Genomic DNA, 15,690 nt, shown 5'->3' on the forward strand with positions numbered 1-15,690 from the left:
AATTAATAAGTAAGGTTGTTTGCCAGAGACCAACATTAAACACAATAATAGCCACCCTATTACAAAATTCTATCAAACAACAATATACAGCGTGCTCCCCATAACATTGGTCTTGCGTATTTTCCATTACCGGTTGTATATTTTGCGGCAAACAAAAGCTTTTCAGCTCATGGTCATTTTCAGTCCCCTGCGGTTAGATCGCGTACACTGAAATATACTCGGAAAATGCAAAGTAAAGTGCACCCCGATACAATCTATGGAAGCCAGTTCCTTTTAATTTATGTTCACGTTAAGATACGAGTGGCTTACTGACCGAGAAATGGTCAAAATAGGATAAACTTTGATTCTTTGTGTATTCTGGGAGAAGAATATTTGAATAACATTATAATGCTCCGTCTTTTAAAATTTTTGGCAGTCAGATTTCTTTTTTAAAGTATAAATAAAAAAAAATAGCTTTATCTGAAAGAGGTCATTTGCGTTCCTAAAATACAAATCTAGCTGCTTTATTAGTTACTGTCTGAAACCTGGGTTTTACGAGTATTATCTCAGAATTCCATATTTAGAAGTTGAAAGTTGAGACACTTAACCAGTTATCCATTAGTTCCTATAAAAGGCAATAATTTCTTCCCTAATTACTTTGGCTTCCAAAACAAAATACATATATTACTCTCTAATAAACCTATGTGAAAATCAAATGCATTTGCTATCTTGAATATCGATCTCTCTTCGTCTGAAGTTGGAGTACATTTCTGTGCAATCCTTGACCTATCTCAGATAGTTCTAGAATCTCATCAATGAACATGAGTAACCCATTTAAGTAGGCTACTTCTCCAATAATGCTGCATCGACAGTTTTGAAACATATTATAAAGACCGTGCAATTTTAATGTGTAATTTTTTTTACATAGGATATTAATTCATAATGCCGTTTTAAAAATTAATGTTTCACCAATTTATTAGCAAAGTTAAAACAATCTAAATAAATACAATCAATGATTTAACTCAACTTATTGAGTGAGATTTGAATATTTTTGTTATCTAACATAGGTAAGCTCGCAGCTTAAAACACAAAAAACATCAGAATAAAACTCTCATAAACCGCGTCTAGACACAAACAAAATAAAATATATTTGTCCATTAATCTCGAACCAACAATAATAGCTTGTTGAACAGACCCGAATGCTCAAAGGTAAGAAAATAAAAAAAAGAATAATAATACGTGTCACGAGATTGACATAGTGGAGCGAAAAATAAATTGCAAGCCTAAAACGGAATGTTTTTCTGAAAAAAGTCGAACCCACTGACAGCACAATAAGCTGAAAAGATTAACGATTAACGAGAAAAAAACGCCACGTCCAATTATTTCTATTGTTTTCGATAATGCTTTATTATAACGAATGATTTATAATTTCATATCTGCTCATTTTTCATCTCATTTATTCGTCAAATATCAGTTTTTCATCAATCATTCCATTGCGATAAAAATAGTTAAAAAACGGACTTTTTTATATAAATTCGCTATATGCCATTAATTTGAAAATGAATAAATATGATAACTTTAAATAATATTACTATTTTGATTAGTCTCATACATTTATCATTTGATTAAACTCGAATCTTTTGGTAAACTGTTTGAGACTTGATGATATTTATCTTTTGAAATGAATCTAGATTCTTATGTAGTCACTCGGCTTAAAACTTCATACAACCGTAGAATTGAATGTGTTTCTTAAGAAATAAGACTAGAAATATTTCAGACTCATTTAAATAAAATAAATGATACAAAATTACAAGTACAGCGCATTAATGAAAAAATCTAGAAAGTAAACAAATGTAATATGAAAATTGTGCTGTACCTAAACAATATTGTATTCAAATTGTTTATCTATAAAATATTAAAGTACCTTTTGAATCTATGTTCTTTATAAGCGAGAAGAAAGGGCTTATCATGTAAGAATTTTCCGAAAAAATCGCTTTGAGTTACGTCAAACGATAATTTACTTTTTTATCTTCAAATCTAGTCTTAAAAAGGTTTAAGAGTGCTTTTCTACCTGTGAGATGGCTATCAATATTGTCGTGATTGAAAGTAAATAATGGCTAGCTAATATGAAAATAAGTACTATCAAAAAACAAAATAACGATAATCTACGGAAAAGTACTGAATTCGGTGAACTCAATGAAAAAGCTTTTAAATATTCGTGTTCCAAGAACGTATCATAAGAATTTGTTTTACAATTTCGTATTTATGTTTCCACAAAATATGTTTACCTTGAATCATATCAAGATCACTTTATCCAAAACTTTTCTTAAGATTCAACATTTTTAGCCTCTTCAACTGTACTTAGTACCTAATGAAAAAACTGAAAACTACAGAACTTTTTTTTTCTATATTTATCTGAGTGTGAAGTCTGCCTTATGCGAGTGAAACCGCGGGCAACAGCAAGGAAGTTATAATCAGAATCTTCGCGAAAGCCATAGGTAGGTACTACCCGCGGTTAGGGTTGACAGTTTGTAATTACTTATGGACGGATAGGTCCTTTAACATGTAGCCAAGTATCCTCCCGCGGTCTCAGGATTGATTTGCTTACCTATTTTGACTTGTGATTAATTTACCTTGTTTTATAATAGACTACCTGTTCCCTGTAGCTCCGCCCACGACACGAGGGAACTACTTGACACGTACTTATCTCTAATGAAAAATATTTTTCTGAAAAGATACTCACTTGAAAGTTAAACATTTCAGCCATAATGATATACGGCATAGGCGATATGCCGCCTGCGTACACGAAGACATACGTTACTATGGCAACCACAGGTATCCATCCTGGTGTTGAACCTCCTTGGTTCTGAATCAGCATTGTTGTTCCCAAGACTACATGGGCTAGCACTGCTCCAGCGAATGCTATGCTAATGAGAGGCTGAAAGCAGAATTCCTTTTTTAAACATAACTTTTTTTGTTTGACATTTCGTTTGACAGTTTTGAAACCATAATTCGAATACTCCTAAAATCAAAGTTAGACAATCAACACTATATAGGTACTTTCTGCAAAATGAAGAGGGATGAATTGACATCATATTTACATCGGTAATGCCAATAAAATGTGTTATGTGAGACGACAATTACTTAGAATAAGATATAGTCAATGTACAGTCAACTTCAGGTCAGTGGTAACAGTTTCATAGGAAAATCGTACTTATTACTATTGAGTTAAGGTGCATGACAGTTAACACTGATGTGCCTATAGGTAATAATCGAAGCTCTAAAGCACCCTACGGCAAACTAAATCTTAGACAAAGTGTTCTAAAAATCACAGCAAGTTTCATCACACACCCATGCTCTAGTTATTTAGTCTAGCTCATCCTACATCCTTCACGGTCTGCCGCGATTGAACGCCTTCGGAATATAATATAAATAAATATGATTTCAGACTCGTAAATATTTAGTGCAGATTATATTATAAGCTCCGCTGTTTGGTCAACCTTGCTAGCAGTATACATTTTCACAGTCCAAAGCATAAATGGTTCGGTTTCTTAAAACTCGGTTAAATAGTTTTTTGGAGTAGGTAGATATTGTTATGGGAAATTATACATCCTACTAATATTATAAACGCGAAAGTTTGTATGTATGGATGTATGGATGTATGGATGTATGGATGTTTGTTACTCTTTCACGCAAAAACTACTGAATGGATTTTAATGAAACTTTACAATAATATAGCTTATACATCAGAATAACACATAGGCTACAATTTGTAAACATATTGTTCGAAATACTAAACCTGCGCAGACGAAGTCGCGGGCACCAGCTAGTATATAACATAAATTGTATATTAGATCAGATTATAATAAACAAAATATTCTACGTATCCATGGGCTATCTATCATTGCATCAATTTTTTAAATCGGACCAGTAGTTCCTTTGACAAGCACGTTCAAACAAACTCTTCATCTCTATAATATTATGTACATAGCAACTCAACGAATACGAGAATTCAAACGCCCTATCGCTGCATATCAGCGGTTTCTCTGTGATTCTTTAATTCCTGTCTAGCAAAGACTCAGTCATTTTCTGCATCTGTAGCTTTGATTAAATTCTTTGCGGAGTCCAGGACAACTTCATTTTGTCTCGGACTAACTGTGACGTCACGAGTTCATCTTGCTTCTTTATTAGTTTACATCTTATCGCAGTCGAGTTTCTCTTGTATTTGATTTAACTGTTTGTCACCTCTGCATTCAGTTATAGTTACTCTTGCTATTTGTTGGCTAGCTTAATAATTGTATTTATCAGTCTTTATTACAGATCTGTTTCAAAAAGCATTAATTGACAGTCTAATCAATCATGATCCTAAGTTCATCTAAAAACTATTTAAACGATTGATGAGTCTTTTTACTGAGGTCAAAAGCCGCATATGATTTGCAGATTACAGATATTAATGGGTTCAATTGTTTTTAAACGCAGAGCATTAAGGAGCAGATAAAATTGAACTGGATTGGCATACCACAAAACCGTGATGATAAACTGTCAAATTGTAATGTTACTGCTATGATTACCGACCACAATATTGTATATGTCCTACATAAACTAGTTGTAGCACTAAAGTGTTATAACCAGCATCTACAACATTGACAAACATTAAAAGAACTTCAATAAGTCTTATTCTAACACTGAAAGTTCCTACTCAAAGTGACGGGTATAAGAAAATATCGAGCAATATACATGTTTTGAACCTCTCAACTCTCTCACTTTGAGTCGTAAGGTTGCATATTAAAAGTTTTATATAGAATTCAGTAGTTGCTTAGCAAAGTGGACTCTCCTGTCACATTTATTATAGAAACTTTATAACATACTTTTGTTTCGCAATATTTCCGTATACCGAGAAAATGGCATACGTTGCTAGAATTGTTAAACGTAACTTGTTACTGCTATACGCATTCCTGAATATACATATTCTCTGTGAAACGACTCTTGTGTTCTATGATAGGGACACTAAAAAAGCCAACCGATTCGGAGTAATAAAGTATAATTTCATACAAAATTATTTAGCTTTTCATACAACCTCTAAACGTTTCCTTCGAAAAACAAACGACTTATCTTCTTCTCCTTTTACCTAAATATAAACGAAGAACATAACTTGTTTAAAGACTGATTTACCGCTTAACGCAACCGACGCAAAAACTAAAAAATAAATTTGATTTTAGCTCCGAGGAAGTTTAAAAGCTTACAAAAACTACTTTGTCCTTGCAAGTTGTGTTAACTGGGAAAATATCTGTTTTATTGGCAAAGAGCCAACGCCACCGTTTGCGCCGACCGTACGTCCTTTGAACCCGAAATGTTATTTTTACACCAGTTTCTAAAGTCTAAACGAGAGATAGGCGATAGGGGTAGACTGTGGAAGCTTGATTCTCAAAGTTGGAAAATTGTGTTGCATGCAGCGTGATTGTGATTACCTACTGTTTAGGTTTTTGGACGATTTATTGTAAAAGTCATTATACCTACAAATACCTATATAGGAGGGGTAAACTTTAATGGCCTTACTACAAAAACTTAAACACCTGTCTAAAAAAAATGTGGCTGCAAAATGAACCATAATGTCAACGTCATAATTTGACATTTTTTTAGACAACTCTTAAACTGACTTTTAAAAGTTTTTGTGGTAAGACGGTAAGTGAGCATAGTGTTGTTATTTAATACTTAATAGCTCTCGATAGCTTTATATGTATAGTTGCCAGGAATGATATATGTTCTCACCACATTATACACGAATACTATTTCAATTCAACGAAATTTGAAATGTGGATTGAAGTGTCGTTTTGAGAATAATTTGAATACTGACTCAGCAAATATAGACCTTAAGCGTAATAATATTACATGTTACGATCATTTGCCAAACGGCTTCATTATATCAAGTAAATAATTTCAAATATGACAGAAAAATATATCATTGAATTTCTGAGAATATTTGGCTCTGAAGTGAAGTACCATTATGTTCTGAATAGTCCTTTATGAGGGTCTCTATATCGAAAGTTCAAGGAGCATTAACGATTACGAACCGTTGTGTGCTTAATAAGAGAAGGGACAGAAGGATCAGTCGTAATGATACATGTCAACATAAATCACCATAGTAAAGTCTGAAAAGTTTGAGGCAAAAATTACCTTGTAAAACTTAATTTATTAGCCCCGAAGCTAATTCGCTTAGCACAGCCTTTATTAGCGCCAACCAAGGTATGTCTCTGGTGTACTATTTAGAAATAGTGTCTGTATATATTTCTCAAAATTAAAGTACTCGAATGAAAATTTAATACTAACAAGATGAATAATGAATTAGCAGTGGTCCGCGAAGGTTGGCAGTAACGAGCAGCATTTTTAAATTGTGGCTTAATTTGTACAAATTTAGTGAGTTTCGTAATTATCTAACGTGGATTTTTAATCATTTGCTCTCTATTTTGAAGCCCATTTATGGCTACTTCAATTTTATTTAAAACAAAACAGTTTTGTGATTTAGTCTTACAGTTAAAATGTTTCAACTTATTTTGCGTCTAAATCTTTATACAGCAAAATTCTATTGAGGTTAACTATTGAAACTGTTTTTGTTATAATATATTCCATCGCAAAATAAGCACAAATCACCGCTCAACAAATTCTCAAAAAATAAGATACGTGAAAATAAAAGGTTGGAAACTCAACAGCGATTTCTCAACTAATCCGATCAGAAATAAAGATTACTCGCACAAACACATTTATCAAAATTACTTTGGAAAGCTTTTACCTTTCGTCCGAACTTTTCCACACAACTCATTGAGATAAATGAGCCAAGGATCATAACTGCGGGGAAGCTGAGAGTTTGAAGTTCTGGGTTCCAAGTGACACCGGCCGATTTCAAAATGGCGGGGGAGTATGTTAGTGTCGCGAAGTTGCCGCTGTTGGTCTGAAGTGTCACTAAGAGCATGATGAGGAGGAAGCCTCGACGCCATGCTTTGTTTTTCACTGAAATGTTAAGGTGATGTTAGTATTGATTGATCTATGGCTTCAAATTGATGATGTGAATTTAGTGTTGAACCTTTACACAGTACTATTATTTATGATGAGGGCTTAGCAGTAGCATAATTGGAATCTAAGACCATATTTTAAGTAGAAAGTAAACTGATGCTTGATTAATTGTTTCGTAATACATTTGCACACAAAAAACTTCTAAGTCCTGTCCACAGAAAAAAAGACAGCAGATAAAAAAATAACCTTAACCTAAATCCACCTTACTTTATTCCACCATTTTTCTAAAAGAAGTATTTTAGTAATTCAAGCCCTGACAGGCTGAGAGACTTGTAAATCGTTTAGCAGTTAACAAGTACTCAAAGGCTAAACTACACTTAGAAACGTGATGGATTTAAAAAGCCGGGCGGGCTAAGCTTCAACAATCTCTTTTGAAAAATAAAATTTAAAATAGTCATGACATTAAGGTACAATCTTTAATGAGGCAGTTTTTATAGAATGAAAATATTCAATTATATTTCATTTAATATAAATAAAAATGAATCGCAAAATGTGTTGGTAAGCGCATAACTCAACAACGCCTGGACCAATTTGGCTAATTCTTCTTTTTGTTGTGTTTGTTATTGTAAGGAGAAGGTTCTTATGAAAAAAAAAAATTGGGTAAAGTAGAGAAGTCAGTTGACGGGAGCGAAGCCGCGGGCAAAAGCTAGTTTAATATAAATTAATTATGTGAAATAGCTGAACCACCTCTCTCTGAGAGCTAATCGTAAATCACTTAATCGCACCAATTCTTCGTTTTGTCAAGTCCAGTTTCAGTAAATCGGTACAATGGAATAGTTTAAGCATAGCTGGCAGGGCACTTGCATTAAGCTTAACATCGTTGATTTTTTGGGTTGTTTTAAGCACTTGTTCCTTATTTTAACTGTTCCCTCCACTGATAGATACAGGTCTCCCCCAATGATCGCCTATGCTCGATCTTCAGCAACCCGCAACCACTAATGCCTTTATCTAGCCTGCCCTTCTTTTATGCATATGGATCTTAATTAATTTTAGTAGGAACAACATACAAAGTTGTGGTTGAACTGAAATATGTGGTACTTGCTTTGAAATATTAAACGTTTTTCTACTCACATATGCTTAAGAAAGAAACCTTTGGCAACGAGTTATAAGTGAGTTCTTCATTCCTCATGTAGTCAATTTCATTTTGTATTTCCTTGTCATTGACATCCAATCTTCTCAGAAAGGCTATAGTTGCGGCTGCTTCCTGGAATTTTTACTTTGATCATAATACATCCTTTATAATAGGCAAGTATATGAATTTCCTTTCTCTATATGAGTTTTTATGCAAATCTGTGATGGTATTTGTCAATTCTTGGAAATGATCTGCTATGCCTAGTACATACCGTATGTAACTTATCTCAGATGTGTTTTGGTTATGACAAATAATAATATATACTTGGTGCGTTATATACATAAACATTTTCAGTAGACGCCAATATTTTCCCAATTTTTTATTTACCATACAAACATTCTCATTGGTGGAGAAAATCTGCTACCTGCAGTGTGATTCTCGAGAGAACAACACAGTATTCCTGAACACGATTTTCGGTTCACCTGATATCAATTATGCACGTACTCATACAGAACTTAAGCGTGAGGAGGGGGGAGGGAGGGGGCGAACCTTTTGTTTCTTACATTTTCCATTACACTTCTTTTACGCCTTGTTTTTACTTTGGTTTGTATTTTTTTTCTGGCAATTTTATTGGGAAGAGCCTCCGTTATCAAGTATTGAAGTTGTAGATCTAGTAGCTTCCAGGTAAGGCCAATTGCTTTTCTTTAGAAACTGTACCTAACAAAAAACTTTGTTAAGCGTTCTGGATTATAGATATTTAGTACCTAGTAGATTGATAAAGGCTTTTTTCTTTATATGACACTAACTTATTTGTGACAAAAGGTAGATGATTAATTACAAGATCTCTATCTCACTCGTCAGAAAACAGGCATGATATCATTTTATATTACAATAAATTAATCAATTGCTATTCCTCTTAACATATTGGTTACTTACAAACAGTTCTCATTATTTATATGTACCGCTACTATTTTATCCAGTTCAAATATATTTCCTAGTTATTAATGGATAAGTAAATTGCCCCATTACCGGGGCTTTGTGAACGAATATATCACTTTGCCGTAATGAACTAGTGTTAACGGACTGTAAGAGAATTGTAGCTCAGACTCACTATGTGTAATTGGAGTATATAAATGTGGGAAAAAGGAAAAACTTTCTTAAATTAAGAAGCAACTCATTGCGAACAAATCAAATGTTTTCTTGGAAAATTCTGCCAACCAACCTTGTGTTGGAAATAAATTGTGTACAATGTTTAATGAGTAAATAGATGAATACCTAGAATTATTAAAAAACTGACGAATGAAAGTCAAACAAATATTGACTTGCTTATAAAAACTTGATACTACACTAAATAAATATTACGACTGTTTGTAGACAGCATGGAAACTATGTAATCTATGATTCAAATAGACGGTAAATATATTAAAACGAAAAAACGATAAACAAACTTACTCAGAATCAAGTTGAGTGGGAAAACAAAAAATTATCAAGAGAAAGATTGAAATCATTTTGCCTTTAGAAAACTATAGAATATTAATGTTCAACCTCTTAAATTTCAGCCTTAGTACTGCAGCCTGTAATAGTAGACAGTACCTTAAAATAAAAAATAAACTTACCTCAATCCTCCCCTTTTTAAACAAAAACGCAGGTGACTCTGGGGCCTTTATCATAAAGACAATAGTCACTACAGGCACCCAAACGACGATCCATAGTACAGTATAATAATCCAAGTACAATCCCATTGCAAACATGGTTAAAATGCCAATATTTTGGAACAAAATTATGAAGGAACCTAAAACCCCCCTTATGTCGTCCCGACTTATTTCTCTTACGTACATCGGAACGACATTGTAGCAACCACCGGCCGATAAACCCCCGCATAACCGGGCTATGATTAGCACCGATAAGTTTGCTGAAGACAGCTTCATTATCCAGCAGACCTGAAATGTGGTCAGAATATAATTAGAAAAATATAATGGTAATATTTTTAATTATGAGAGTAAGAGAGTTAGACATTACCGTTCGGTTTTTTTACGCACGACAAATTCCGAGCGTCAAAAAGCTGTCGGGCGTTTTATCGTGTCATTGTTTGAAATGGTAGTTGTCAATTGTTTGTTGTTATACGGCATAATACGACTCCACCCGTATGTTCAGATTAAATTAAAGCGGAAAATTCACTAGTGTGAAAGGGGTGTAAAGACAATATATTATTTCTGTTATTGTTGTCTTTACATAGCATGTTAATTAAATGGAATATCCTATCGGATATCTTATTATTGTTGTTTCATAAGTATTTATGGAACAAAGGAGATATAATTAGAACAATATGAATAGATTGGCTCAAAGGATCAAATGCTACCTTTGTTAGCTTAAACGTAGAAAAGCAATCTTGATTAATATAATTACATCCTAATAACACAAACAGATCGCAATTTTATTTATTATTGTTCTTAGATATTGGAGAAATATTTAGCTTTATACTTTTGTTACACTTTCAATACTAAACATTGACTATTCGAAAATATTGATCGTCAAATCACAGTAACCATTTAGTTGATTTGTATCAGAACGTTTATGTCGACCATGCAGAACGTCATAATGTTCTATTTGAGCTGCCCACATAGCTCAAATAGAACATTATTGCTGTTCTCCCATTTCAAAACCTACGCATTTGCATTACCTATCTACATTGACATATATTCTAGCGATAGACAAGAACATCCATACAAATAATTTACCCGCTTATGTCGTCTGTTGACATCTCGTTGACGTATTGTGACATGTAGTCATCCTCATTGATGTTAATTGCTGAAGTGTCGCTCGTATTTTGCCTACATTTTTCATTACTCAAAAAGTTTATATCTAAGTGAATTCAAAATCATGTAATATATCAAAAAGTTTATTTATATCTAATTGAATGCAAAATCATGTAATATATTAAAACCAGGAACTTATTTTAAGAGTTTTTAATATTAATTACGATGTTTTTTTTCTTAAGAGGGCTATCACAAATTTTCGCGAATTTAATTATTTTTTCTTGAAAGTAAGAACATACCATGACAAAGTGAAGTCTGTTTTCATTGATATTTTACCTACTGCCAGTTTTATGGCACATCTGTTTCTGCACGATTTTCTTAATCCATAATTTAAGATGGCGGGCGGGAACAAATTAATGCATATTTGTAAAATTGAATTATAAATGAAAAGTATGATATACAAGCGTTGTAATAGCATGAACAGCGTGTAATTTTACTAACTTGACTCTCGAATAGTTTATATGTGTAAGTTTATACCTTGATATGTATTTTCTATTTTATAATTGTCGTTTCATAGACATCCATCTGACGCAGGCGTCAAAATCGCTCTGATTTGCCATTTTGGGCACTGCATAGTCTGCACTGCAGTTCAGTGTGGTAAGCTTTTTGTTCGGAACGTTCTATCTAGTACGTAGTACATATATATCGATGCCTATCTATAATATATAAAATCTATGATGATACTCAATTTGTAATGGCAGATAGGTTAAACAAGAGAGTGCAGATATGACTGATGTCCTTTTGTTTTTGAAAAAAAAATCACGTAGTTTTAGTTCCCCCACTAGATAAACAGCCTTACTTATAAAAATCAACAAATCATCTTCTAAGCATTGTTTTAAGTAATTACTACTTAAAGCCTTAAGTAGTGCTTAAATTATTTTGACCGATAAACGTTGCTTAAGCATGTCTTAAGTAATGAACAGATAATGACATAAAAACATACTAATTTCTCAACACTACCGGAATGTTGGTAGCTTAAAAAAATATTTGTCATCAAAACGTTGTGTAATGGCAACAATGGCATCCGTAAAATATAAAATTAAAAAGTTGAGCTTTCAATAAACCCGGAAATGAAAAATCAGCTGGTAAGAATCCAGCCATTTTGATAATTAGCGGGTTAAACAAGGGTGTGAGGCTACTTAATTTGACAGCTCATTTAAGACATTGCTAAGAAAATGATTTAGGTAAGCCACGTTTATAAGAAAGATTTTTTCTTAAACACCCATTAAGTATAACTTATTATTTAATTCACATTTATAAGTAAGACTGTTACAGCCTTACTTATAAAAATCAACTAATCATCTTCTAAGCATTGTTTTACCTAATTACTACTTAAAGCCTTAAGTAGTGATTAAATTATTTTGACCTATAAACGTTGCTTAAGTATGTCTTAAGTAGTGAACAGATAATGCCATAAAAACATACTAATTTCTCAACACTACCGCAATGTTGGTAGCTTAAAAAAATATTTGTCATCAAAACGTTGTGTAATGGCAACAATGGCATCCGTAAAATATAAAATTAAAAAGTTGAGCTGTCAATAAACCGGAAATTAAAAATCAGCTGGTACGAATTCAGCCATTTTGCTAATTAGCGGGTTAAACAAGGGTGTGAGGCTACTTAATTTGACAGCTCATTTAAGACATTGCTAAGAAAATGATTTAGTTTAGCCACGTTTATAAGTAAGTTTTTTTCTTAAACACCCCTTAAGTATAACTTATTATTTAATTCACGTTTATTAGTAAGGCTGATGGTCTTCAGCCACCAACCAATCTACCTTTCTCCGTAGCAATTGTCATCTCAATCGGTTCTGCTGTTTTACCAAGAAAGTATTTTACTAAGGAATAATTTCGTTAATATCTGTTTGTGTATTTGTTTCTGTTCCAAACGTACATTTTTTTAAACTATCGGGTAATAATTTCAATCGCCCTGGATATATGTATCGTGATTCGTGTTCATCTTTACATTTCTACAACACAATACAATAAATTATTCACCTGAGTGAACGATGTACCGCAATTATACAAATTGGCCGATTATAATATCGTGGAATCGATAAATTATTTTAGATTCTGACCTTTTTGAACAAAGAAACGTCGATGTAAATTATTTAGTTTGTTTTTCAAACTGTTCCGTTTTTATTTCTATTTTTAATCACTTACGATATACATCGATTGTGACTCATTTACTCAATTCAGATTGACTCGATACAGGTGTGATGGGAACATTCCTTATACGCTGTTGTACTATAGCATTTAAATATGTATAAGTTGAAAAGTTTTTTGCCTACTTTAGATACAAAATTGTAGCTAGAAATAACATATTGTTGATATATCTGAACGACATGAATACAGCATCGGATATTAAATCTAGTCTCTAGATTGAAATGACTATTCTTGTATTTTTAATATGTCCTGTGAAAACGTTTACTCAGCTTAGAAATTACTCAATGTACGTGATTATATTTTTTTTTTATAAAAAGTCCATAAAGTATATAAAAAGTATCTATTTATGTGATATTATTTTGGCAAAAAATAAATTGTTCTTACCGCTTGCAATGCAGCCATAATTATAATGGCAACCTTCCTCCCATACGTGTCCACGATATAAGCGAATAGGGGGACTCCAAACGTCGCCGACATACAAAGAGCGCTTGCTATCCACGAGATCTCATAGTCCGATAGTGTGTAGCCAGCCGGGGACGCATCTGATTGTAAAACTTTTGTCATTGGCGACACCCATCCCGCTTGGAAACCGTATGTCAACAGTGTGGTGTTCGCTGCAAATGAAGCAAGCCCTTTATTTCCTGACAACCTTTAAAGTTGAAGTTTTAGATGAGTATGGCCTTAAATAGAATGCTAAATAGTTGTATGACGTACTTTCTAGATTGTTCGATGTTACCTACGATTGACGCCTACTCGTATTTCTAATTTTATAGTTTAAACTAGCTTTATACATTCGGAGAACTTAGTAGCTAATTATAATACACGATAACTAATTTTAGTAAAATATGCATATCGCGATGTCTATATTTATTTTTTTAGTCAACACTTTGAGGGAAAGCGCCTTAAGTAGGAACGAAATTAAAACTAAACCGAATCGCGTGCTACCGCGGGCGATGATAGCAGGACATCGGATTTTCACATATTCGTCCTCAGCGCGGTTAGGCACTTTAACCACTTTCGAGCGGAGCAATGCTTTACAGTTACCACAATCCAGGTTTCACCTTTCATACGCTTTTTAAATATCAAATTTTATTTTATTTTCAGCATCATTTGTTTACTCCAAGAGATTCTTTAACCATGTTTTATTAAAAAAAAAAAAACAATAACTACTGGACCAAGAGCCATATCTATCTATAGTGCTATTTTTTTTGCTTTTAGTTTTTTTTGCTGTGGCAACATTATGAGCAGGTCGTGAAAAAACGGCTCTGCAGATAATTTTTATTCTAAAAATATAAATCTAGTGCTAATTTAAGTTAATTGTGCAATTAAAATAGATAAAACTATCAAATTATTGTTAAACTTAGTTTTGTTCTCGTGTTCGTGACGACGTTTGCAATTTCAAACAAGTTTATAATCAGCTGTTCAATGTGCCGGCTGTCAAAAGGATAAAGTTTGAATATTACTTCAAACCCGGGGAGTATAGTGTTTTTATTTTAATAACATTGTCGTGTACACAACATTACACCAACAATACACTACACCCAAAGCAATACGCGGCTCATTGTTATGAGCTACTGTCATTGCAGTGCACACCGGCACAGTTAGTGTCTCATTCTGCCTTCAAATTGTGAAAACAGAATTGACGACGATAACGTTCGCCTACACACAATAACATTACAAATTACTCTGCCACCAATAAATTTTGCTGTAAAACCTTGACATTGCTGACCTACAAGATTGTACTATTTGATTGACCTTTATTACAAAAATCCCAACTTTGTATAATGTTGTTTACCACACTTATGCTTTAGCCTAGTATTTTGCATAACTGTGTAATCAATATCTAATTGTTGCGAACCTTCCATATCATATACTTTCCCCTTTCTTTATTTAAAAATTAATAAAAAGCTTACCCTCCATTTTGATATAAAAAATATAATCTTATAGTCCACTTCTATATTTTCCAAATTTCACAAATCCCTATACCTTTACAGTCTATTTCCTTTGTTCACTAACACATTAATCAACATCTTTAAAGCTATTCTTTAACTTTTTAGGTACTAACAATACAACAATTAGAGATGATGACCCGTAGAGCCACAGTCAAAGACATGGAAGAAAAACTCAGAGCTGCGCTGAGGGAACTCGAGTCAACTAAAACCTTGTGCAAGCAGCTACTCCAAGAGAGGGATGACAGTGAAGTCGAAGTGAAGAACATAATCGACAAAAACACTTCCCTCAAGAGTGAGTTGGCCGAGCTGCACATACAGTACATGGATGTGCTCGACCAGTACACTCAGCTTCAACAAGAGATGTCCTCGTTCCATCAGTGCAGTGACACCCATGAATTGGCTTTACAGCGCATCACAGAATTAGAACAGGAGTTATGTAATGCCCATAAGGCTTTATCTATATTAGAATGTAGTAAGATTAATGAACAGGTTACTAATACTTGCAACCTTTTTGATGAGTTAGTTGCCTGTAGGTCAGATAAGGTACCATGTAGGTTAGCTGAAACTATTGACTTGACTGGTGATGATACCATTCCAATATGTCCTGTAGTTATGATGAGTCATAATAAATTAAAGAA

The 15,690-nt window shown here is 33.3% G+C and overlaps 2 protein-coding genes across 2 annotated transcripts in view; one reads left to right on the top strand and one right to left on the bottom strand.

Annotated features, from left to right (window-relative positions):
* LOC110384399 (uncharacterized) overlaps positions 1-15,690 on the top strand; it is a 137,045-nt gene that overhangs the window by 70,055 nt on the left and 51,300 nt on the right. The window lies entirely within an intron of this gene.
* Positions 1-15,690, bottom strand: part of LOC110384398 (facilitated trehalose transporter Tret1) — a 28,203-nt gene that overhangs the window by 4,958 nt on the left and 7,555 nt on the right. The window contains exons 2-6 of the mRNA XM_021345676.3: positions 13,485-13,714; positions 9,736-10,059; positions 8,119-8,251; positions 6,767-6,984; positions 2,723-2,917 (exon numbers count right to left, since the gene is read on the bottom strand). Coding sequence (XP_021201351.3) covers positions 2,723-2,917; positions 6,767-6,984; positions 8,119-8,251; positions 9,736-10,059; positions 13,485-13,714 — 1,100 coding nt within the window. The remainder of the gene's footprint in view (positions 1-2,722; positions 2,918-6,766; positions 6,985-8,118; positions 8,252-9,735; positions 10,060-13,484; positions 13,715-15,690) is intronic.

Source organism: Helicoverpa armigera, chromosome 13 (assembly GCF_030705265.1).
Source record: "Helicoverpa armigera isolate CAAS_96S chromosome 13, ASM3070526v1, whole genome shotgun sequence".
NCBI classification, from domain to species: domain Eukaryota; kingdom Metazoa; phylum Arthropoda; class Insecta; order Lepidoptera; family Noctuidae; genus Helicoverpa; species Helicoverpa armigera.